Here is a 25,457-nt window from a genome sequence, read left to right as displayed (position 1 = left end):
TAAGTTATTCATGAGCCTAGAGACTCCTAGAGTAATTTTTGTAAGCTTTTATTTATCCAGGATATAGTTCTCAGGATTTTCCTATTTTAAAATTAAATATACCTAATAATTTTAATTGCCTGATTTATTTTTTAGCTTCCTGGAATATTTATTAAGATCCAATAGTTATGTGAAATTTTCCAGTTATAGATATATGAAAATTGCCATTGATGATATAGTATTTCTCTTTTGGACCTGGATTACCTAAAAAAAGACACAATATATTTTCTAATATATTACAAAGAACTTGAGTTTTTATATCCCCAAATCTAAGAATGATGAACTGTAAATTTATTTTCTAATTGGTAGTAAAACTAGATTAGCTAAAAACTGAAACATTTGTATTTCAGTTATAGTTATCTTAATGTTTTCTCTAAAACGTTAACACAGAAACTGAAAAAATAATTTGTATGACTTAGAATTTAGCTCGTGGAAATTATCATAAAAGATAAATTCAGATACTTTACATATTTTGTTTCTTGTCCCCTATATGATTTTGTTTTAATAATACTTACAGAAAACCATAAATATCTTTTTAAAATTTAAACCTAATCTTATCAGGAATTTTGTCATAGCAAAATAAGTTGTGGTTTTTGTGCCTGGAAACTACTGACAGTCTAAAGAATGTTAAGCTTAATTTTGGAAGAAAATGGATAGCAAATGTCACCTTTTCTTATCATCATAACCATTAATATATATGGCAAATTCATCAGAGATAAGGGGTAGATATTTTTGTCAGCTATTTATTATGATCTATATATTTTTTGTGAAATTCTGCCTGTTGTCCTCCACATTCTCTAAAACATGAGTTGGAAAACAGACAATTAAAATTTTTAGAGGCTCCTAAACAAATGAAATGAATGTAAAGATTAATTTTGTAAAGCTCTACTGCGTGTTATGGCTCACAATGTGTTTGTGTGTGTAGGTGTGTGTGCATATCACGTGTACACATGTGTTTAGTTGCTTAGTTGCGATGCTAGATAAATGCAATGCCAGTTGCAGGACCCTAGTAGCCCATGGAACGGAATGTGGGTCATATATACCTATGCATATATAAATGTACACAGTATAAGAGCACTCTTTGGCTATGCCATTTCATATTTTCAGAAAGAATACATTTTAACCAACCTTCTAAATATTGAAGTTATGTGCTTTAGTGTTGCTTTTCAAGCATATGGATTTCAGAATGAAAACTGAAAAATAGAAGCTATGTCTTCAAAGCAAAATTCAGCCCATATATTTGTGTGTATCGGAAGTATGTATGGGAAACTCGAATCTGTGTGACTCATTATTTTGATAACAATGTGTTTTCTAATGTGTCCGTACATTAAAAATAGTACCTTAAGATGAAAGTAGAAATGTTACCCTTACCTACCCCATGACATGTTTAAATTCATACATTTTTTGAATATAAAAATCCAGAAAATGGTGTTTTGTTTAATGCTTTGGGAAGAGTGTTCCATTCTTTTATACCACGTATGAGATTTCTTTTAAAATAGCTAATGTTAGGTCTTTTATATTCAGCTTTTCAAATATTGTATTTAGGGAATGAAGAGCTGTCTAAGTGAAATCCACTTATATAACATTCTCTTTTAAAGGAGAAAACACTTGATTACTGACAGAATGATTGCTATTTACTTTTGAGTTTTAGTTGTACTTAGAAAATATCTGCCCATTATCATCAGTGTATTTTTTTTTTTTTTTTTTTGCGAGTAATTTACTTTCCCAAAACTGTAGTTAAAAATTTTTTTCTGGCATAATTGTTTGGATTGTGAAATGTACTTGATTTAATATTTATTGTTAAAAAAGTATAACTTATTGCATCTTCTGTACTATGGTTTCATGTGAATAATATACCATTTCTTTCTGTTTTCCGTTGAACTATTCAGTGGTCGGTGAAGATGGTAAGCCTTATGTGGTGATCTATATACTGTGCCAACATTAAATGATCACAAAACATTGTTTTGTTTAATTCAAAACAAGTGGTAAGGTTCATCCCCACATGTTAACTTTGTATTTGTCTTTTCTTTTTATAATTTAATCCATAGTCCACCACCTGCCAGTACCTCTCTGATGTCATAAAATTTAAAAATAATGTGGTTAACTGTAACTCATCAAGTTCTTAAGTGTTGTTGGGATTAGGTGGAGTCTTTGTCATGTTACAGAGAATAAAATTAGAGTTAAACATCATTTTAGAAGTTAACATGGTAAAACAAAAGTTTGTTTTTACGAGGGAAATTAAACAAAAATGATTTTTCTGAGTTTTGATTGTGGCTCAGCAGTAACAAATCCGACTAGTATCCGTGAGGATGTGGGTTTGATCCCTGGCCTTGCTCAGTGGGTTAAGGGTCTGGAGCTGCAGTTTAAGTTGCAGATGCAGCTCAGATTTGGGGTTTTTGTGGCTGTGGCGTAGGCCAGCTGCTGCAGCTTCGATTGGACCCCGGCCTGGGAACTTCCATGTGCCACAGATATGGCCCTAAAAGACGAAAACCAACCAAACAAAAAAACCATTTAAAAATGTTTTTTTCCAAATATTCTTTAAAAAGATCATATAAATTTTATTGGTAGTTTATCACAAAAATCATTAGATTTTCCAAAAAAATTAAAAAAAAAAAGATTTCATGCTAGTTTCATTAGAGTCAGTGCTTTCTTATTCTGTACTACCAAATAGGAATAAAAGCATAAATCTAAATACTGTGTATGTGCATGGGTGGGTATGGGTGTATGTGATACGCCTTTATACACATGTTTCAAACAAATTAATGGAACTATATTGTAAAAACCTAACATAAAAAATTGTTGGGTGCTTGCATAGATTCTCGTTTTTGGAAAATAGAGCAGTCTTTTTCAGAGTCGTAACAGTTTGGCCTTTTATGAATTCCCGTGTAATTGGAGATGCTTTTCAATGTCTGAGTCTTTTTTACAGCCATAGGAAATAGAGTTTAGTTCTCATATTCTATTAAGGACTAGGGTTTAATGTCAGAATGGGATATCTGAACTGGAAGTCTCTAGCTATCTACTGTTAATAAATTTGAGAACAAAGTTCGATTAAGGATAAGTAGAAATCTGAAGGATTTACTTGCATGATTGTGAGTTTGTTATAAGGCTACCAAAAAGCCATATTGGATTGTATTTTTTCATTTCATTAAATACTTTTTCAACAATTCCAGAAATATTTTTAAAGATGTAAATTGGAAAGTTTTGTCTTTGGCACAGACAGTACAATGGTTTTCAAACTGTTATACTTGTATCCCCAATTAGATTGAATCTGACAACTTATATTGATAACTGACAACTAAATTTAAAGGTGTCTTATAGGAAATTTTGCCATTTGTTTATTTAGGTCAGATTTGGTTGACTGACAAATTATTTCTGGTGACTGGTAGATTAAAAAAACAAAAGCCATTTAGACAAGATATCCTTCTCTTTTTTTAAGGCAGGCTTGTTGAATGTAATGCTCTCAGGCCATTTGCAGAAACTTTTGTCATCAATTAAATGTTACACTTGATTATGGCTTATCTGAAAAATGAGTTTTATCTTTTTTGAAAGTAGGTGAAGCATTCTTAAAGATAGTGAAATAAAGCTATTTAGATATATTTTAGGTAGGGATAAATGGTTCAAGGTGTTGGGATGCATTTGTTTTGGGAGCTCATTTCAGCCACACTTAAAAAAATTGAACTTGCAAATTCTTAAAATCCCCTTTTTAAGAAGAAAGGAGTTCCCATTGTGGCTTAGCAGTAACAAAACCGACTAGTATCCATGAGGACACAGGTTTCTCTGGCCCTGCTCAGTGGGTTAAGGATCCAGCGTTTTACTGTGAGCTGTGGTGCTGGTGGCAGACGTGGCTCAGATTTGGCATTCCTGTGGCTGTGGTGCAGCTCTGATTTGACCCCTAGCCTGGCAGCTTCCATGTGCCACAGGTGCGGCCCCAAAAGAAAAAAAAACGAAGAATGATAGTTTTCATCATTTTTTAGTATATAAAATCATACATAATATGTGCTCATGTTAATTGGAATCAGTTGCTAATATTGGCTTGGTTGTGTAATCTCTAATAAGATCTAATAAGATAACTAACAAAATCTCTAATAAGATAACTAAGGTAACAGTGTCATGATTAACATTTAAGAGGAGAAGAACATCATTTAAATTAGAAGTTTACATCTAAATACTAGGACTTTTTCTTAAATGGTATAGGTTTTTGAATATCAAAACATTAAAAAATGTTAGACATCAAGCATCCTTAAAGACAGATTATATCTTTCTTTGGATTATATCTTTATTTCAGGAACAACTGAGATGTGTTACTTGGTTGTAAATAAAGGATAATTGAAACTAAATTTCTCTGGAATGTAATTTCTACTTAGATTTTCACTCAGTGGTTAGTTCTACCTTTTATTTTTTAATGATCAAGTGTGTTTTGGTTCTAATTAATGGTTTAATAAATATAATCATTCAGAGACTGTGTGACATTAAAATATATTTCATTAATTAGATTTTCTTATGAGGTAAGTTACTTAAATATATAAACTTTTCATATTTTCAGTCTGAACATTTGTAATATCCTGTCGCAGCAGTGGATTTGATTTGGGAATGTGGTGTAATATGTTATATATAAAATAATACTTTGTATAGGTGAGAAATGTTATGTGTTTCCATTTTGTTGTTGTGGCTGTAAGAAGGTTCATTTGTATTTATTGTAACTCTGCCAAGGCCTGAATATAATGTGATACTGGTAGTTACCAGTTATCTGTATCTGGAGATATTTTGACTTAATTCTATTTCATGATTTTATAAACTGACTGGACTGTGAGCTCTTTCTTCAGTACAATTGTTTTAATTAATATACAGTCTGTGTAGTTTTCCTTTAAGAAAAGGAAAACTTTGAAGTTCAAATTTCAAATTGAGATATATTTTTACTTTATATTGGATATATATTAGAAATAAAATTCTGTGAAAATGTCTTTTATAATGATTTAGATTCTCTTTGCAGGGCCCAGCACTAGAAGATTTCAGTCATCTGCCACCAGAACAGAGACGTAAAAAACTACAGCAGCGCATCGATGAACTTAACAGAGAGCTACAAAAAGAATCAGACCAAAAGTACTTTCCCATTATTATTCCTTTCAGGGACTACTTTGAATGACGTGTTTCAGTCTAATGCTTAAAAGGCTTAATAATTACACATCCTAATTGAAATACTTTTGAGGGAAAAATATATTCTTCATCTTTGGAAAATTGTGTGGTTGCTCTTTCACATTTTTTTTTTTTTCCTTCACTTTTTGCCTTTTCTAGGACTGCACCTGAGGCATATGGAGGTTTCCAGGCTAGGGGTCGAATCAGAGCTATGGCTGCTGGCCTACGCCAGGGCCACAGCAACGCGGGATCCGAGCCACAACTGCAACCTACACCACAGCTACGGCAACGCCGGATCCCTGGCCCACTGAGCGAGGCCAGGGGCCGAACCCGCAACCTCATGGTGTTCCTAGTGGGATTTGTTAACCACTGAGCTATGATGGAACTCCTCTCTCACATTTTTTTAAATGAAATGTTAGAGAGTTTCTTTTACTTATTGGATGCTAATAGTATATATATGTGCCTTCCATAATTTGCAAAATAGTTGGATGACACACTATCAAGGGTAGTTTCACCAACACTCAACTACCTCGTGTACTTTGATATATTTTTATTTTGCTTTGGTGTATAAATTGAGCTCAGTAGAAACCTGAGGCTAAATTATTTTTTTTCACTCATGGCTTTAATTTTTTTCTTTCCCTTTTTTTTGGTCTTTTTAGGTTCGCACTGGCCGCATTTGGAGGTTCCCAGGCTAGGGGTCCAATCAGAGCTGTAACTGCCGGCCTACACCAGAGCCACAGCAATGCCAGATCCAAGCCGCCTCTGTGCACTACACCACAGCTCACCACAATGCCAGATCCTTAACCCACTGAGTGAGGCCAGGGATTGAACCCGCAACCCCATGGTTCCTAATCAGATTTGTTTCTGCTGTGCCACGGTGGGAACTCCTTTTTTTTTTTTTTTCTCGATTTTATGAAATAAATGTTTCTTTTAGTTCAATTTTGTTTTAATGAATATAAAGATTTATATATGATGAATCACGGATTATTTTAGTGGATTGGTGAGCTACTGTCTGTAGTTACACTGAGGATAAAATTGGAGCTTAAACTCTGACATGAATGATTGCAGGTTTTGTTTTTTGTTTTTTTAATTATAGTTGATTTGTGTACAGCAGAGTGGTTCATATTTCATATATACATACACTTTTTCATATTTTCATATTCTTTTCCATTATGGTTTATTATGGGATATTGAATGTAGTTCCCTGGGCTATACAGTAGGACCTTGTTGTTTATCTGTTTATGTGTAGTAGTTTATATCTGCTAATCCCAAACTCCTAATTTATCCCTTCCTCTTCCCTTTGGGTAACCCTAAGTTTTTTTTCCATGTCTGTGAGTTGGTTTCTGTTTTGTAAATGAGTTCATTTGTATCATATTTTAGATTCCACATGTAACTGATGCATGATGTTTGTCTTTCTCTGTCCGACTTACTTTACTTAGTATGATAATCTAGGTCCATCCAGAGTGATTGAAGTTTTTTTGTTAATAATTGTACGTCAAGTGTGACGGGGTGTTTAACCATAAGTGAAATACTGCAATCCAGCCGGTTCTCATTATTTGCAGTAGTTATGTTCTATAATGTTGCTGTGAACACTGAATTGGTGAATACTGAAATGGGAAATACAGGTTTAGGTTCCAGTTGCCGCTGTATACAACATTTTTGTCAACTGATTTATATCTAACCTTGTCCTAAATTTTGTATTTAAGGACACATTATTTAATATTATCATTGGTTCATTAACTTTGCACTCAGGGCCAACAGCACTAAAATTTGTGCCTGAGCAAAGCTCACCTAGCACATGTCTTTTCTCCAGAAGGCACCTCACAGTTTTCTTGCACTTAGGAACTCTAGAGAGTAGCACTGTAAGCACCATTGCTTAGTAGCTATTTTAAACAGAAAAATCACCCAAAAAGACCACATAAATGAAGACAAACACCCCCCCCCCCCAAAAAAAAACATGGCCCTAAATAGACCACAAAAAGACACTTCTTCAGAGTATCTGGAACTTTGAAAGAAAGAGGACTGGAGTTTCATATTTGAGAATCATCTGAAGATAGAGGATATTATAACAGTCAATTATGTATTAATAGAACTGGAAAAAACAGAGTTCCTGCAGTGGCACAGTGGGTTAAGAATCCCATTGCAGTGGCTTGGGTCACTGCAGAGGTGTGGGTTTGATCCCCAGCCCTGCACAGCGGGTTAAAGCAGCTGGTGTTGCCACAACTGTGGCTTGAATTCAGTTCCTGGCCTAAGAACTTCCGTATGCTGTGGACATGGCCATAAAATAGAAAAAACAAACAAACAAAAACAGACAAAACAAAGCCATAAGAGAGCCATCCTTAAGAAGAAGGACTATAGGATAGGATAAGAAATCTGTCAGTTTATGTAACACACTCAACAAAAGAAGAAGGAGCCAGTGAGGGAAATAATGAGACAGTAGAGGTGAAGGGAAGGGAGGGAGAATGTAACCTCAAGGAGATGAAGAAAGAAAAACGTGTTAAGGAGTGTTGTTAGTAATGTCAAGCGTTAGGGGGAAGGAGAACTTACCGAGGCATCCGAATCTGTAGTGATACCAGAGGAGTGAAAAGGACTTGAATTAGAGGGAGACGGGCAAGTTAACGATGGCCTAGAGGAGCAGGGGAGGCCGGGGATGCTGTAAACGTGGGTGAAGCAACACCAGGAGAATAGTGTGTCTAGATGGGATATAATGAGTTTGCTCTGGGATATGATGAGAATTATGATGAGAATATTGAGGAATATTCTTCCAGCTTTGATTAAATCTATATGATCTGGGGAGTTCCCGTCGTGGCGCAGTGGTTAACGAATCCGACTAGGAACCATGAGGTGGCGGGTTCGGTCCCTGCCCTTGCCCAGTGGGTTAACGATCCGGCGTTGCCGTGAGCTGTGGTGTAGGTTGCAGACGCGGCTCGGATCCCGCGTTGCTGTGGCTCTGGCGTAGGCCGGTGGCTACAGCTCCGATTCAACCCCTAGCCTGGGAACCTCCATATGCCGCGGGAGCGGCCCAAGAAATAGCAAAAAAGACAAAAAATAAATAAATAAATTAAATTAAATAAAAGTTAAAAAAAAATCTATATAATCTCATTGAGGAAGCAAGACATTAGAAAATCTTTTTTAAAAATTCTGAATGTTTTAAAAGACTGTCTCCATAAATTACTAAACGTACACATTATCGACTTTGTGCAGGTGGGCTTTAATCAGGCAATGTTTGCTTAAACTCAAAGAGATATGACTCTTTTAAGAGTAGGGTGCATATAAGTCCCCAGAATCAAATGAAACTCTTTTATCTGGAACATGTGAAGTGAATATTTAATTTCGTGGTTTCTTTCTTACTTTCAGAGAAGCACTCAACAAAATGAAAGATGTGTATGAGAAAAATCCGCAAATGGGGGATCCAGGGAGTTTGCAGCCTAAATTAGCAGAGACCATGAATAACATTGACCGCCTGCGAATGGAAATCCACAAAAATGAGGTAGATTTGTTATTTAGCAGTTGTCTTAAGATAAATTCCTTTTTATAAACTTCATTATGATAGGTTGGTTTTTGCTAGAATTTATCTTCAAATATTTATTTAATGTGGTTAGTGATCTGAAAGTAAGTTGTCATTTGGTATATAATCATTAGAATTAGTCCTTCATTGACTTTTTTCTCCTTATTTAAAATTTTATGTAAAACTCAATATTTATACTATTTTCAAAATCAGATGTAAAGTTGATCATTGACCAGATTGGAATAAAGGTTTCCCTTCTCTTAAGAATTACATAATCATGAAGACTCAAAGCACATTTTAAATGTGGAGCATCTTATGAGCTTTCAAATATATTTATTGAGCTCAGTTTTACTTATTTTCTCCCGAAGGCTTGGCTCTCTGAAGTTGAAGGCAAGACGGGCGGAAGAGGAGACAGAAGACATAGCAGTGACATAAATCACCTTGTGACGCAGGGACGAGAGAGGTTATTTTTTTTGCATTTTATTTGTATTTCTTCTTTTCCACACGTTTCTTGCTTTGGGTTCTAACTTCTCTGTTTTCCTGATTTAACAAGCTTGGCTTTTAATAACTCAATCTTTGAACCTAAATTTTCTGTTTCTTTACAGTAGCCACTGGTGAAGTGTGAGATTTCACATTGCTGCTCAGTTCTAGTTTGTCATACATTTAAAAACAGAAGTAGGAATTTGGAAGATTCTTGAAGTTTTAGTCTGGAAACATAGGCTCCTCAGGCCTGCAAAGATTTCCTTAAGATTTAGATGAAGTTGGGTAGTTAGTGCCAAAACCAAACACAAACAAACAAAAACCTGTCAAATTGCTCAGAGTTTTGCAAAGGAAAAAAATGCGTGTTTTTAGATTGAATTGGAGCTTCCGAAAGGCATTTTGTAAGTTGCCATACTTTCATACCATTTGTGACATTTTCTCCCTTTGAGCAGTATTTTGCCCCCTCATCATAAAATGCAACAAATTAGAATTCATGCTAAAGAAGAATTTGAGAGATCTAGTATCAAATCTTGGTTTACTACCTAATTACATTGTAATTTGAGCAACCTCATTTTTTTTTTTTTTTCTTTTTATGACTACACTTGTGGCTTATCGAAGTTCCTGGGCTAGGGGTCGAACTGAAGTCGCATCTGTGACCTGTGCCACGGTTTGCAGCAACGCTGGATCCTTAACCCACTGAGTGAGGTCAGGAATCGAACCCTCATTCTCATGAACACTATGTCCAGTTCCTAATCTGCTGAGCCACAACGAGAACTCTGCAAATTCATTTTTGATGCTCCCTGAATTTTAGTTTCTTAAAATATAAAATAAAGCTTAAAATACCTACTATACAGGCTTGTTATTGATAAATGAAATAATGTACATGAAGTACTTTAATAAAATAACCTGGTAATAGTATGTGCCTTAAAATGTTAATTCTTCCTTCTCCTCTTCTCTTTCTCTTGATTATCACTTTTTGAATGAGTATATATCCGTAATATATCAAGAGATACGCAGAGATACAGTGGTTTTTGTTAGGAGGTAAAAATCTAGATTAAAATAATCTGTCTGGTTTGTGTTATTGAGAACTTGGCTTCCAGGCATCCTGAAAGTGCTGCTGAGTCTAACTGTATGAATTTTCCTGTTATTAAAATTTTATCAGTGATTTGATTCTTTAGCAAAATTATTAACGTTTTTCTCTGTTTGAATTAAGAAGTTTTAAAGAAAAAAAACACCTTTGGATTTTCTTAGTAATTTCCCTGTTAACATGATTAATTGGAAATTAATTTTATTAGGAGTCTTTTGGTCTTCAGTGACAGAATGAATACTTATCCTGGCTTAAACTGAAAAGGAATTTTATTGGCTGCCTTCAGGGAGAGCTTGATCCAGAAACTCAGATGATATCTTCAGGACTCCATTTTTCTCCCCCTCAAAGTTCTGCCTTCTGCTTCGTTGGCTTCATTTAAGGCTCTATGGTGATCCTCCAAAGCTCTAGACTCATAGTTCTCCAGGTTTAAGTCCAGTGGAAGAGGAAGGGAACTTCACTTTCAGCAATCCCAAGCATACGTCTCTGTGCATCTCTTCTGTCTTACTGGGTTACGTGCCTACTAGTGACTGTTCACTCTGGTCATACAAGTTCTCTGCTGTGGTGGACCTCTGGATCCAGGACAGAGGGACTCCACCTGAAGCCTGTGAGCTGAGCAGGCTCCAAGAAATTTTAGGGTTCTTTTCCAAAAAGAGGGGTGATGAATCTGGGATGGTAAAAGCCAGTGTCCATGGCATTTTTCCATTTTATATTTGGATCTAGTGATAATGAGACCTACTTACTGAATAGATGCTAGGAGCCTAGAACATCGTAATCTTTTAATTTTAGGAAATTCAACGAAGAAGCATTTCAAATTAGAAGATTATATATATATCAACATTGAAGAAACAAAAGGCTTAATTTGAAACTGTGTCATTGATATTGGACTCTCTGATTGATCCTGAGGAGGTCAGCGTGTAGATAATTTCGAAAGGTTCTCCTGTTTGTAATACTTGATCAGAGATGGTTTTGTTTTGCAGTCCCGAGGGAAGTTACACTGACGATGCAAACCAAGAAGTCCGCGGGCCCCCCCAGCAGCACGGCCACCACAGTGAGTTTGATGACGAATTTGAAGATGACGACCCCTTGCCTGCTATTGGACACTGCAAAGCTATCTACCCTTTCGACGGTATGATTTTCTTAAGATGTTTGACAAAGTTGGTTCCTTAGAGGCTGCGTACACCGAGTCATGCACGTTAGTGTCTTTATAGCTAAATAAGAAAACCATAATTCCCAGAAAGTTATAATCTGTTTCTCAGCATGAATGTTTTTAACTGTACTACGTAGAGATTTTTCTTCCATACCTGACTTTGAAAGAAAATGACCTATGTGATCAGCATCCTAATAAAGAGGATTATTTAATTATCAACTTGGGGTGATAGAGAATTTCCCACAGAGACCTTGCTCATGTGCTTAGCAGCGTTGAGGCGCTTGAGCATGTAGCTCAGCCCACCAAGCGGAAGGCTGGTAGCTGCCACCTCGCGCTCTTCCTCGTGACCGCTGACACTAAGAGATGAGGCAGCTGGCCCAGCCGAGTGGCACCGCCACATCCTGACTCGGGAGGTCGCACTCGGAGTAGAGGGAGGAGAGCATGTGGTAGCTTCTGATTACGCCAGCCCTCCCCTGTGACAGCTGGAGAACGAAGCCTGTGAGGTGGGAAGCCATCGGGACCCTCTCTCAGATTTTTCGTCATCCTTTCCTCTCTTTGACTTTGAAAAATTCTTCCCTTCGTTTCCCAGAGGAGCAGAGTGACATCTTCACAGAGTTGGTATAAAATGGCACTTGGTTTCCAAGGTCCTGCCCCACCCATCCATTGCACTGATTTTTAACTTGAGTAGTTACTCTTCATTCCGAGAAAAAGAATTTTAAATCAGATCGTGCTGTGTTGTACTACAGAAAGTAAGGGAGCAGTTGAGCCTGTGTTAAATGAAGAGTCATTTGTGAGCATCCTTACTGCTCAGTAGGTTGGGCGTGGTTGAGGGACTGGGAGGAAAGAGCCGTGAGGCTGATGAGGAAGTTGTGCTTTGTGGCTCTGATCATTCTGCTTCTGTTCCTCCCATCACCAGAGGTGAACCTGTACCCTCCTCTGCTCTCTCTTCCGAGTATGTTCTTGCCTTCTTTCTTCCAGTCCTCTCACTGTCTTGTTACTGCTTTCCTGATCTAAACTTCATGAATTTCCTAGATAGCAATGCCACTCCAATTTGGGCAGGGAGTTGGAGTCAGCATGCCCTGTCAAATCATACAGTGTGGCTGTAGCTCAGACACTTGCTGTGTTCCGTGTGCCGATGTTAACACCAGCCTCACGGGGTTGGTGTGCAGTCAGGTGAGATGCGTGTCGGAAGGTATTGGGTAAACTCCAGAGCATCATGGGGGCATTGGTAGTGAGAGTCAGTGAGCTTGTAGTTCATTGAATTCAGGTAGGGTTTCGGGTTGTTTTGTGTTATATTTGTAACTTTTATTCAGAATTATTGCTGTCCTTCACTTATGCTTGTGCTGTGGAAACTCTCGTTTAGGACATAATGAAGGTACTCTGGCAATGAAAGAAGGCGAAGTTCTGTACATTATTGAGGAGGACAAAGGTGATGGATGGACAAGAGCCCGGAGACAGAACGGCGAAGAGGGCTACGTGCCCACGTCATACATAGACGTAACTCTAGAGAGAAACAGTAAAGGTGCAGTAACTTACATCTAAACTAACCAGGCAGCCTGTAGCATGTATGGCGTAGGAACGAGAACATAACGTGAAAACACATTCAGTGGGTGGGAAAACGTGAGACACCTTAAAGAGCATCCAAGATTTGTTGTCGACTCTGAGCTGAGTGTAGGCTCGATCTTAGAGATGTGAACATTACCGCAAGAAGCTGTTCTCGTGATGCTTTACCGTTTGAGTGATGTTGCTGTGAAGCTTTTAATTGATGCCTTTTGCTTTATGTCCTGCTTAAGTCTGTGTGAAGGGTTTGTGTTTTTCTGCCTTATAGGTCAGATTATTTGATCTATTGGGCAGGAATCCATAGACAGAAAGCTCCCCACCCCACACTCTGCTTCAGGAAACACTGTGATGTAGTGAATTCAGATTAAGTAAAACTGCTCTGAAATGCCTGCACGAAAAAGCAGCTGCGCAGAAGAGTGATGTGGTCCAAGGAGTTTGAATTTGCAGCTGTAGGTTCTAGGCAAAAAAAAGTAATAATGGTTGGCTAATCAGATCAAAATAGAATCATTTTCATCTTAGGAAGAAAACAGGCACCTAGCACATAGTCTGTTCTAGAAGAAGTAGCAGGCTCATCAAGAGACATGCAAAATAAACCAGCCTGGTCTAGCTCTGAAGTGAATAAAATGACTCTTTTTTTTAAAGATCTGAGAATATTTTCAGGTTTTCTAGTAATTTTCAGTAATATATACAAGCTTTCTTCCAAGTTAATGCTTGTGTTTTTCCTTGAGAAATACACTAGCCTCTGGCAATTAGATGTAGAAAAGTGGATTCTAAATAAAGATAGAGGAAATCTTTCATGGAGGGGAAGTACTGGCACATTTTACTTTGAAAGGAAAATGACTTTTTTTGACAACTGGGTTGGAGGAATGTATCTGTACCATCACTGAGGGAGGGCCTTTGCTCGTCTTAGCTGAATCACCGGTCATTAGCATAGTTTTTGTTCCCAGTTAATTTTAATATGCATTTGTTGGAAACCCCGAGCCATCCAGAATTGTGCAGGCTAGTTGTGCAAAGGGAGGACGCCGTTAGAGACGGGTCCTTAATTTTGCTCGTGTTCCAACATTTTCCGGTGCTTTTAATAGCTGGCTATGAAATGATTTTAGAGACATGTGCGCTGGACGCCTCTTTTGGCCTTGCCAAAGGTCTTCAGTAATTGTTCTTTTCTTTTTCCTCCTGGACTGCAGGTTCCTGAAGAGGGTTTCTGAGGAAGTGGGCCAGATGTGGAAGGAGGTTACATGCAGCTGCTTTGGGGGAGGGAGGAGAGGTGTCAGGCGTGGAGAGAGAGAGAAGCAAGTTGCATGAGTGCATGCAGACATGATTATTTTTTACTAACTTCATTAGCATTTCCATACGTTGTTAAAAACAATCATTATAATGCCAACCCTTAAATTCGTCATTTACGGTTGCTCACGTAAAAGGAAAAAAGCCACCTTTTTCCCCCGTTTATTTTACTGATGTCCACATCAGAAAGAATGCAGAGCTGTCATTCAGTCTGTCTTAACAGCTGGCTGTCCCAACAGGACGGCCTCCGTCCCAGCTCTCTCTCGATTGGCTTCTCAACCCATTGTCTGTTAGAGTCCTTGCCATTTGTCAGCGTCTGCCTCGCCACCTCTGTGCTTGCTAACATCCCCCTGCATGTCTAGAGGGATGGAGTTTAGATTTTCAGGCATGCCTTTAAGACCCCTTGTTCTCGTCGAAGCTTTTGTTTTGTTTTACACTTGTAGTGCACATCACTCTGTCAGACACCTCCAGCACGAGTGTTCCCATCGTAGTGTTTGTGTGCGCTGCTGTAACTTCCCCACTGCAGAACATTCCAGTTTGGGCATTGCGAAGACGTAGTTGTGAACCCCAAGTGTTTATGACCGGAAAAAGAACCATCTCTGCTCTAGCCTACAGCCCAGTTGAAGGAACTCTTTGAAACGCGATACACCTTTAGCACCGCAGTCGGGGAAGAGTCTGTGTCAGCACTGAAAGGACCCTCACCACCTCAAGACCGAGGACTGGCCTCAGAAGTCAGCCGCTTCCATTCAGACGCTGCCTTAAACTAGAGTGCCTGCATCTGTTGATGGCCAACACTACCGCTCAGTATCCCACAAAGGGCTTCGTGTGTCAGCTCAGTGCGACCTCCTTGAACTCGGCAGAGCTGCCGCGGCTGCCGACCCAACCTCGGTAGGTGGCTCTTAGAGCTCTACCGTGTTGATGGTGCATCTTCAAGTTTCTGCATCAAACTAAAGATGTGTCCAAGTCCATTTTACTCAGTGTTTTCATGAGTTTTGTGGTCCTCTCCCCCCAGTGTTTTTTAATTTGGGGTTACCCTGTTCTCATTTAACTATTATAGTGATAGTCTGCTTCCAAGTGATGATTTTGTTTGAACCAGATAAAATTTAGTGAAACTTTGTAATGATCTATGTGCACTTTTACTTGTAAAATGGGAATTTCTGTATGTTTATACTTGTAAATATAATCGTCCTTAGTGCTCCTATTGCTCCTGTTGTCCCGGCTCGCATTTGTGCTTCTGTTCATGACTTGTATCCTAACTGGTTTCTTAGTGGTGGTTAAGGAGGAGGGGTTGGGGGCGGGGGGATATTTGTAACATGGAAGCTTCGTTAATTTGGTTCTTTACTGTTCTGAAGGAAGAAAGAGAACGTGAAATGGTCTGTGTATTGTTGGATTTTAAGCAATATTTTAGAAGCTGTGTGACTGCTTTAATAATGTTCCCCAGTGTTGTTTGAATCGTACTGCCAGTTATACTAAAGACGAATGACGTTGCGTGGAAGGTGACGCCTTCGTAAGATCAAGTTCGCCCCGTTACACAGCCGACATAGAGTGTATGACCTTTAAGGCTAGTAAGCTAGGACGTTTTAGATTTTAATTCTCGTTACAGGGTTATTTATATAATGTGACATTATTCAATACTGACAGACTACGTACAGTAGTTTTAAAATCCAGTGCTGTTTTTATTTTAAAGGTTAGCAGTGAAGAGGAAATGTGACCTGACCGTGCAAGCCTCTGTACAAAGCGTGCAGGGTTTGTGGGTCTGTGGCTGGCAGCCACAGAGGGCAAAGTTTAAGGCTTTCTTGTGAGGACTGACTGTTCTTCTCAAGCTACTGTTTGTTTTCCTTGAAGCAGGATTTGCTTCCGTAGGAGGCAGTTCCTTCATGTGGGATAGTGCAACCTGTTTATCACGTAGGAAAGACATTTGTACTTGCACAGTTTAAATCATTCTTAAATTTGGAACATGTGAATTGTCCAGAAGAAATCTTTAGTTTTTCAGTAATTTTTACTCTTTGTGCCCACATTGATTTCCTAATGTAAATGCTCTGTTTGAGATGGTGTTCTCTGTTGAGAATATTTTCATGGAATAAAACAATCTTTTCATGGTCGGGTAAGCTGTGTAGAGTTATCTCTTACTGCCGTGTGAACGAAAGAGATGTGATGGTTTTGTTCCTGAATGTGCTCATCCTAAGTCCCAGGTCACGCAAAGCAGATGACCGGGTCCCCACCGTCGTGCTTGGGCATCTCTGTTGGGCCACCGTTTTGCAAAGGAGTTTCAAAATTTTTCTTCTGGTTTTAATTTCTCTCAAGCTTTCCTGAAGGGAAAAAAATAACTGTTTCTTTAGAGCGAGTTTAAATCGAGGTAAGAGTTGGGACTTTGTAGAATGTTTCTTCTGCAGTTGCTGGGTCACACGTGCTTCGATTTTACACTGTCCTACCCTGCGCATCCATCAGAATTGTCCCTTTACTGCATAGCTCCATCTAGCCTCTGGCTGGTCGGCGTTTCCTGTGCTTCTGCTTGGGTTCCCGATCGGTCAGAGAGTGTCTCCGTGCCGTCTCGAAACACGGAGAAGGAAGATGGCCACAGTTAATGTCACAGCTGTGACTTTAGGAAATCAGTGCCAGGAGACTCATCTTTTTAAAATGGCAAGTATGGAACTTCGACTAGTCTTCTAGAAACACTAAAAGGGAAGAAAACTTAGGGTCGATCCCAAACAAGATGGGTTCCAAGTGTTGGTACGAAAATTTAGAGATCCATCCAAGACTGGAACTGGGGACACACACAAAGGGAAATAGCAGGAAAACAGTGTCAGCCCAAAAACTCAACAATGAAAAGGACTTTTACTGTCTGAACTGAGATCAGGGGCGTCAAGTCCCACGTGGCAGGGAAAGATAACATCCTCATGACAATGTGAAAAGGAAAGGGATCTTCAGACTCGGTGAAAAGGATAGATTTTTTTCTTTGTGAAGAAGCTATTAATTAGTTCCGGTGAGAAAATACTGCAAAAAACACCAAACTTATTTCATTGAGCTCATACACCTGGGATCAAATATGTCTCTTAGTCACTGTCTGTAATCTAAGAAACTATAGAAAATAGGAGAGATGCCAAAAGATTGGGGTATGGGAAATACAAATTTCGAAGAGTAAATTCTGGGACGTTTGACACCTCTTGAGAGTACTTGATAATCTTGTCAGCCTTTTAAAGGAGGTTTAGGAGAAAATGTAGTGGGCAACCGACCTAAAAATAATTCACATCAAACTCGCCTCCTTTCTTTTTTTAAAGTACAAATGGGGAACTCTGTATGCATTATTGTCTTGATTTCAGCACAGTTTCGGTAACTGACGGGTTCTTACTCATTTTTGGAAGACTGTGATGGCATTGTTGCGGAGGATGGGAGCTCGTGGTGAGCTGATTTGGTAAACCCCAAACAGAACCCCGGAGGAGCGCTCTAGTGGAAGACGTGAACGTTACGAACCATGATAAAATAAACATACGCCTGTCAACTTAAAAAATAGGAAATTATCGCCTTCAAAGATAATCAAGATCCTGATTTTATTTATTTAATTTTTTTTTTTTTACGGCTGCACCTACAGCATACGGAAGTTCCCAGGCAGGGGTCAAATTGGAGCTGTAGCTGCTGGCCTGCACCACAGCCACAGCAATGTCTAATCCAAGCCGTATCTGCCCCCTCCCCTGCAGCTTGCGGGAATGTCAGATCCTTAACCCACTGAGCAAGGCCAAGGATTGAACCAGCATCCTCACGGAGACTCTGTTGGGTTCGTAACTTGCTGAGCCTTAATGGGACCTCCTATCCTGAATTTTATGTGTATTGTTGCTTTTTTTTTTTTTCCTTTTCCATTTTGCCACATGAGTATTTTTTCTAAACCTGATGAGCTTTCCATGTTTTTTGGTTGGTTTTGGCTGCACCTGCAACATGAAAGATCCTGAGCCAGGGATTGAACCCCTCCCCACAGCAGCTCTCCGAGCCACTGCAGTGAATATGCCAGATCCTAACCTTTAGCACAATAGAAGAACTCCATCCATGGGCTTGAGCTCTGGAAAGACGGTGTCATACTCTGTTAGGAGCAGGGCTGTTACCACCACAACTTTAAAAGAAAAATTTTTTTTTCTGTCTTTTTTAGGGCTGCACCCACAGCATATGGAGCTTCCCAGGCTAGGGGTTGAATCAGAGCTACAGCTCCCGGCCTATACCACAGTCACAGCAACGCCAGATCCGGGCGGCACCTGCGACCTACACCGCAGCTCACGGCAATGCCATATCCTTAACCTGCTGAGCGAGGCGAGGGATCAAACCCGCATCCTCATGGATGCCAGTCAGATTCGTTTCTGCTGAGCCATGATGGGAACGGCTGATACCGCTACAATTAATGCTGTATATTGAGGTATTTCCTTACTGGTTGGTAAAAAAATCTGAAAAGTAGTAGAACAATTAAGTTTCAGCATATGTGCTACATCTCAGAAATGACACATGACACTTCTGTTTGAGCTCTGGAAACAAAGCTGCAGTGCTTGTTACTGTAAACGTACTGTTATTTCAGGTGTTGGAGGATTTATTGAACCGGAGAGTGACCTGGCCAACTAAGCTGAGGAAGACCTGTTTAATCCTCCAAAGAAATGCCTCTCCATCCTGCTCCGGGATGGAGAGAAGACACGTCTCAGTTCTGGTGGCACTACCAGCCTTTGTTTAATCCCCAGAGAGTGTGTATGCTAAGTGACAGCATGACCCCTGCCCTACAGGTCCCCCTGTCCTCTCACTTCCTGGGCACGGGAAGCTCCTTGGTCTCAGGGCCCTTGGAAGCCCCAGTAGACCTGCTCAGTGTTTGCTCTCTTCGCCTTCTCCTTTGTCCTGCAGTGTAACCAGCGCTAGTCATTCGTTGCTGCTTTCCTGGTTGGCCAGTGTGGGTGACACAGTCTTGGGTGTGGAATGAGACAGACATGAAACACAAGGTCCCAGTGCTGACAACCAAGAGCATCAATCCCCACCCACCTTCCTCCCTCTTCCCCACTTTCTCCGCTGTCTTTCCTCTAACTGGGAGCTCCTGCCACTGGCTCTTGGCATGTGGCCCACGTCCAGATGGTACTGTTCTGTCCAGTGAGGTGAGACGGGTCAGCTGCGTGTCCTAGCTCTTCAGGTGCCAGACAGCACATTAGCAAATTAATAACTAACAACTGATGGGGAAATCTCTGAGTTTGCAGCCCTGTATTGACTCATGGAGGGATTGTTTAGCTGGTGACAGCCACGTCAAAAAAATAATACCAACCCAGGTATTTAATCAAGTTATTTGGAAGTTCTTAGGGATTGGTGACATGTGCTTTTTTTTTTTTTTTTTTTTCTTTTTTTTTTTTCATTGCATTGCCACACCCATGGCATATGTCAGTGCTCAGGCTAGGGATTGAATCAGAGCTGCAACTGCTGGCTTATGCCACCAGCAACAGCAATGTGAAATCTGAACTGAATCTGTGACCTATGGCCACAGCTTGTGGCAGTGCTGGATCCTTAACCCACTGAGCGAGGCCAGGGATCCAACCCGAATCCTCATGGATACCAATCGGGTTCCTTTTTTTTTTTGTCTTTTTAGCCCAGCATATGGAGGTTAGCAGGCTAGGGGTTGACTTGGAGCAGTAGCCTCTGGGCTATGCCACAGCCATATAGCCACGTGGGATCTGAGCTGCATCTGCAACTTATACCACAGCTCACGGCAAGGCCGGATCCTTAACCCACTGAGCGAGGCCAGGGATGGAACCCGAATCCTCATGGATACTAGTCAGATTCGTTTCCACTGCTCCACAACGGGAAATCCCACTGGCCGGGTTTTAATGCTGAGCCACGGCGGGAACTCCTGATTTGTGTTACTTTTATCACTTGATAAGCTGTTTAATTATGTAATTTATTTAAAGAATAAAGGGGACTGTTTTACACATTGACTTGTATTTATTCATATGGTTTACGTATTACTAACATCCCACTGTTAAATATTTAGAATATTATATGGTATCTTCCAAGATTTCTTTTTCACTCATCCGTATTCTCAGATTTATCCAGGTTAAGGCATAGTTCATGTTGCTATGTAGGGTGTTCCAGTACATCAATACACAGAATTCACCCATTCTCCTGTTGGACATCTGGACTATTTCCTGAATTTCGCTGGTGTCAACAGTGCTCTTACGCACATCCATGTGCGCATTCACTGATGGTTCTCTAAGATCTATACCTAGGAATGAGCTAACGGGTTAGAACTACCTTCGGTTTAATTCACTTTTTCGATTTCCCCTTAAAAATGCAGCATTTTTCCACACCTCCAAGTTGTGTAGAGCATTATCTATGTTCCATGTCCCGGTCAACAATTTAGGAGCAAAAGTTCAAAAAAATATTTTGTTTACAGTTTAATGGTTATAAAGTAGCATTTCACTGTAGTCTTAATTTTTCTTTTCTCTTTTTTTTTGCCCTTTTGACTCTTAGGGCCGCACTGGCGGCATATGGAGGTTCCCAGGCTAGGGGTCGAATCGGAGCTGTAGCTGCCGGCCTACACCACAGCCACAGCAACGCCAGATCCTTGACCCACTGAGTGAGGCCAGGGATCGAACCTGCATCCTCATGGATGCTTGTCAGGTTCGTTAACCACTGAGCCACAACGGGAGCTCTTTAATTTGCTTTTTCTTGATTATTGATGAAGTTGAACATCTTATTTCCTGTATGTGTTTCCTCTTGTGTGAAAAGCCCGTTTATGTCTTTTGCCCATTTTTTTTCTGTGGCTGGTTGTCTTTCTATATCTATTCGTGAGTGTTCTTTTTGTAGGAAGGGTATAATGGTTCTCTCTTGCTGTGGAACACAGCTGGTGACTCTGGCTCGGAGTTTCTCAGGAGATCGCGGTCAAGCTCTTGACCAGGGTTGCAACCATCTCAAAGCTTTGACTCAGGCCGGAGAGAGTCCACGTCCACCACCACTCACGTGGTGCGGGGCCTCTGGTCCCTGCCGCGTGGGCCTCTTCACACCGGGGCCTCTTGCTTCCCCCAGTGACTGATTCAAGAGAGGAGAACTCCAGACGGAATCTGCAGCGTCTTCTGACCTCATCTCAGATGAGTACCAGTACCTCTTCCCACTCGGGGTGCACACCAACCGTGGGAGGGCACAGCACGGGGTGCGAGCATCACGGCAGGGGCAGCTGGGGTCTGCTGGGAGGCTGCCTGTCACCCCGTTGTGTGTTGCTAATAGCTTTCAGTCCTTTCCCTTTGTGTTCTCTTTTGGAGAATAGAAGTTCCTTTTAATGTGGAGTGATCAGCCTTTCATATTTAACGCTTCCCTGTCTAGCTTAAGAAATTCCCCTTTGATTCAAAGTAAGAAAGATCCTCTCCTGTATTTTCTTCTGAAAGTGTTATGATTTTGCCTTCCACAGGTAGGTCCTTTTTTTTTTTTCTTCTTTGTCTTTTTGCCTTTTCTAGGGCCGCTCCTGCAGCACATGGAGGTTCCCAGGAGCTGCAGCTGCCGGCCTACACCACAGCCACAGCAACGCCAGATCCGAGCCGCATCTGCGACCTACACCACAGCTCACTGCAACACCGGATCCTTTAACCCGCTGAGCAAGTCCAGGGACCGAACCCGCAACCTCATGGTTCCTAGTCGGATTCGTTAGCCACTGAGCCACCACGGTAACTCCCACAGGTAGGTTCTTAATTCATCTAGATTTTATTTTGGTGTCTGATAGGAGGTAAGGAGCCATTCTCCTTCCTCTTTCATTTGCTTAACCAGTTCAAAAATTATTTTTAAAAAAGAACAAGAATTATCTATTTTAAAAAATCCTTCCCCCCACTGATTGGCACTGCTAACTCTTGTCACATGTCAGAATTTTAACGACAGTCTCTTGATTACCGTGACTTGATAATGAGCTTTTTATATAGAAGAGATTTCCTCCCTCCCTGTCCCCACCCACCCCTTATTCTCCTAGGATGGTCTTGACTTCCTTGCCATAGGCAAGTTTTAAGAAGAGCTTATCAAGTTACCTTGAAAAGTTCTGTGGTGTTTTTGAGTGGGATTGCATTGAACATATAGATTGTTTGAATAACTAGTATTTCTTTTTTTTTTTTTGTCTTTTTTTTGCTATTTCTTGGGCCGCTCCCGCGGCATATGGAGGTTCCCAGGCTAGGGGTCGAATCAGAGCTGCAGCTGCCGGCCTACACCACAGCCACAGCAACGCAGAATCCGAGCCGCGTCTGCAACCTACACCACAGCTCACGGCAACGCCGGATTGTTAACCCACTGAGCAAGGGCAGGGACCAAACCCGCAACCTCATGGTTCCTAGTCGGATTCGTTAACCACTGCGCCACGACGGGAACTCCCTGAATAACTAGTATTTTTAATAGCAAACCTTCTCACTTATGAGCATGGTGTCTTGGTTTACTTTTTTTCCAGTGGTTTTCAGACTTTTAGAATAAAGTTTAAAAATGCCTTCACCACGTTCTTATTGTTGGAAATATTCCTAAGTATCACATATTTTAAAAAATGTTTTTAACATGTTAATATATTAGCTAATCAGGAAATGCATATCACGTAAAGGTACAGCTCAAGTTCCTAGAAAGTCAGTACTTGCGTGGGCACATCACCAGCACCTCGGAAACCACCACATCCCCCTCCCAAGTCACTCCCTGTTCCCTCTCTCGTAACTGCTGGGTTTTTTTGTTTGTTTGTTTTTAAGGCCGCACCTGCAGCACATGTAATTTCCCAGACTAGGGGTTGAATCCGAGCCACAGCCACAGCAACACGGGATCCAAGCTGTGTCTGCGACCTACACCACAGCTCGTGGCAACACCAGATCCTTAACCCACTGAGCAAGGCCAGGGAAAAAACCTGCATCCTCGTGGATACTGGTCAGGTTCTCAACCCTCTGAACCACAGTGGGAACTCCCTCAACTGTCTTAACCTCACAGGGTGGGCACTATTTTTAGGGTTTGTTTCGATATACCTATAAACTTTACAGTTTCTCTGCTTACCAGTCCTTAAATCTCAGACCTTTCTCTGGATGAATTCCTTCCTCCCTCCCCACTTCTCTTGCCTTCTCAGTCTCTGATGAGATGCCTAGAGTCATTCTATTTCAAATCCTTTAAGCCTCTCTTCTGTTTTTCCTCTTCTTGTCTCTGCTGTATCCCTGGCATGGTCTTCAGATATGTCTTCTAGCTCATTAAAGCGTCAATTGGATCTGATTTTCTGTTTAATATTAGTACCTATTGAGTTTTTCATTTCATTATTAATACATTTCTAAAGGGTCTACATAATTTCTTAATATACGATCTTTTTTAAATATTCATTTCCTGTTTGAATTCATGTTTTCTTTAGTCACATTCATATATGATTTGCTTTGGATCCAAACTATAATTCCAGTATCAGAAGGTATTGGGGTTATAAATCTTTGTTTTCTCCCAGGATTTTGCTTTTCACACACTGCTTCTACTTGTCCTGTGTATGTATGTTTGTATTGTTTTACTTTAATCTGTGGAGACACTAGACACTTTCCTCCTGATGGGGTGGGTTTATGTCTGCCAGGCCCGAGGCTGCCACCCACCTGAGACTGTGGCAAACCAATTTCTGGAGTTAAGTAAACTTTAGACCTGTTTGAGGAGAGGCTTGTAGCTGCAAATCCTCAACAAAGTCCATGATCATTGCACTTATTTTTCTTCCTGTAGCTGTGCCTGAAGGCCAGGACTGCTTTCTGGTAACTCTCCTGGCAGATGGATTTTTTTTTTTTCCAGCTTATTAGCCAGGATTCTTTAAGGCTCCCTACTTAATGGAGGCATTTCATGGTCCGCTCCCCTGAGACACTGCCTCCCATTCACTGAATCGATGTATCTGCTTTCTAGAGCTACCCCAGCTTTTAAGTTCTCTTACCGAGTTGATTTAAATTTGTTATTCCTGGAAGTTCCCTGGCGACTCAGTGGGTTAAGGATCTGGCATTGTCACTTCTGTGGCTCAGGTTGGTGTTGTGGTGTGGTCCTGGTCCCAGGACTTTTGTATGCCATGGATGCAAACAAAAACAAAACAAGAACAAAAAAGTGTTGCTCATTTTGGAGGGTGAGGCGAGGGGAGAGGATTGTTCCTTGGGGATTTTCCTCGCATTCTCTCAAGCTTAACGGTGCCTTAAAGGTATGAAAATGTAGTCATAGGAAGCGTTCTAGGAGCCACTATATTGTCAAAAGCAGAAGTGTGCTTTGGATATTTTCAGCAAATGAAAAAAGTGATGGCTCCTGTTAAAAACGGGGAGAAGGGCTTCATGATTCTAGGCCCTATTAATGATAATATAGTGTCCCAGGATTTGAAACTGTCATTTCCATTGTATTCAATAGATGACAATGTACTTGGTTCCAGGAGGCCTCTTTAAGATGGCCTATGATAGGATGGTGGTGAAATTATCTGGAGCCAATAAATCACCTTTCAAAGGCTATTTAACATCACGGAGAAATTTTTGCAACTTATTTGAGAAAAGCTGGATATGAAACTATTCTCTATGGTCCCCAAATTATTTAGACAATAGGAATAAAAACCAAATTGCTATGTATAGTTGGTGGCAGAGTGATAGAAGTTTATTAAAGTCTTGTAATTCAAATTTTCTACAACAGAAAAAAATTGAGGTGGATACTGGTGAACGAGAAGTCAAAACCTAGAAAACAAACTTAGAAAACGCATTCTTATCAGCTAGAAGAAAAAAGTCAATTATTTAGAAATATGTGAAATAATGTTATGAACTGTACTAGCATATGCTACTCTTTGTTTTTCTAGGGCCGCACCTGTGGCATATGGAGGTTCCCAGACTAGGGGTCAAATTGGAGCTGCAGCTGCCGGCCTACACCACAGCCGCAGCCGTGCTGGATCCGAGCTGCATCTGCGACCTATACCATAGCTTGTGGCAACACTGGATCCTTAACCCACTGAGCGAGTCCAGGGCTCGAACCCATATCCTCACGGACACTATTTCAGGTTGTTAACCTGCCGAGCCACAGCGGGAACTCCTGGTGCTCACTTGGCACCAGGTGCTCTAAACGCGTATCACTATTCGCTCTGCCCCTGAAGCCAGAAACCTTCAATTTTCCAGGCCACTGTCCCTGATTTTGGCTTACCATCAGGACCGAGTGGCAAAGGAAGTGGCAAAGGGAAGGCGGGAGGTAGAATTATTGTCTTGCAATGAATTGTTTAATATTAAAGAGACCGGATACAGTTG

The 25,457-nt window shown here is 40.5% G+C and overlaps 1 protein-coding gene across 4 annotated transcripts in view; it reads left to right on the top strand.

Annotated features, from left to right (window-relative positions):
- Window positions 1-16,343, top strand: part of FNBP1L (formin binding protein 1 like) — a 105,059-nt gene extending 88,716 nt beyond the window's left edge. Inside the window, exons 11-17 of one of the 4 annotated variants that reach the window (XM_001928546.7) lie at window positions 1,929-1,943; window positions 5,030-5,139; window positions 8,530-8,662; window positions 9,049-9,143; window positions 11,225-11,373; window positions 12,758-12,916; window positions 14,139-16,343. In XM_001928546.7, coding sequence (XP_001928581.3) covers window positions 1,929-1,943; window positions 5,030-5,139; window positions 8,530-8,662; window positions 9,049-9,143; window positions 11,225-11,373; window positions 12,758-12,916; window positions 14,139-14,146 — 669 coding nt within the window. In that variant the 3' untranslated portion in view covers window positions 14,147-16,343. Of the gene's footprint in view, window positions 1-1,928; window positions 1,944-5,029; window positions 5,140-8,529; window positions 8,663-9,048; window positions 9,144-11,224; window positions 11,374-12,757; window positions 13,070-14,138 lie in introns of those variants that run through there. The other 3 variants (XM_021090187.2, XM_005663661.4, XM_005663662.4) reach the window with 3 other exon arrangements.
- The last annotated feature ends 9,114 nt before the right edge of the window (window positions 16,344-25,457 follow it).

The sequence above is a fragment of the Sus scrofa genome, chromosome 4 (genome assembly GCF_054392235.1).
Source record: "Sus scrofa isolate SSC_HxYL_T2T_F1_AM1 chromosome 4, Sscrofa_HxYL_maternal_Yorkshire_Landrace_v2.0, whole genome shotgun sequence".
NCBI classification, from domain to species: Eukaryota; Metazoa; Chordata; class Mammalia; order Artiodactyla; family Suidae; genus Sus; species Sus scrofa.
The sequence above is the reverse complement of the archived record's forward strand: the minus strand, read 5'-3'. Positions and strand labels throughout refer to the sequence as shown.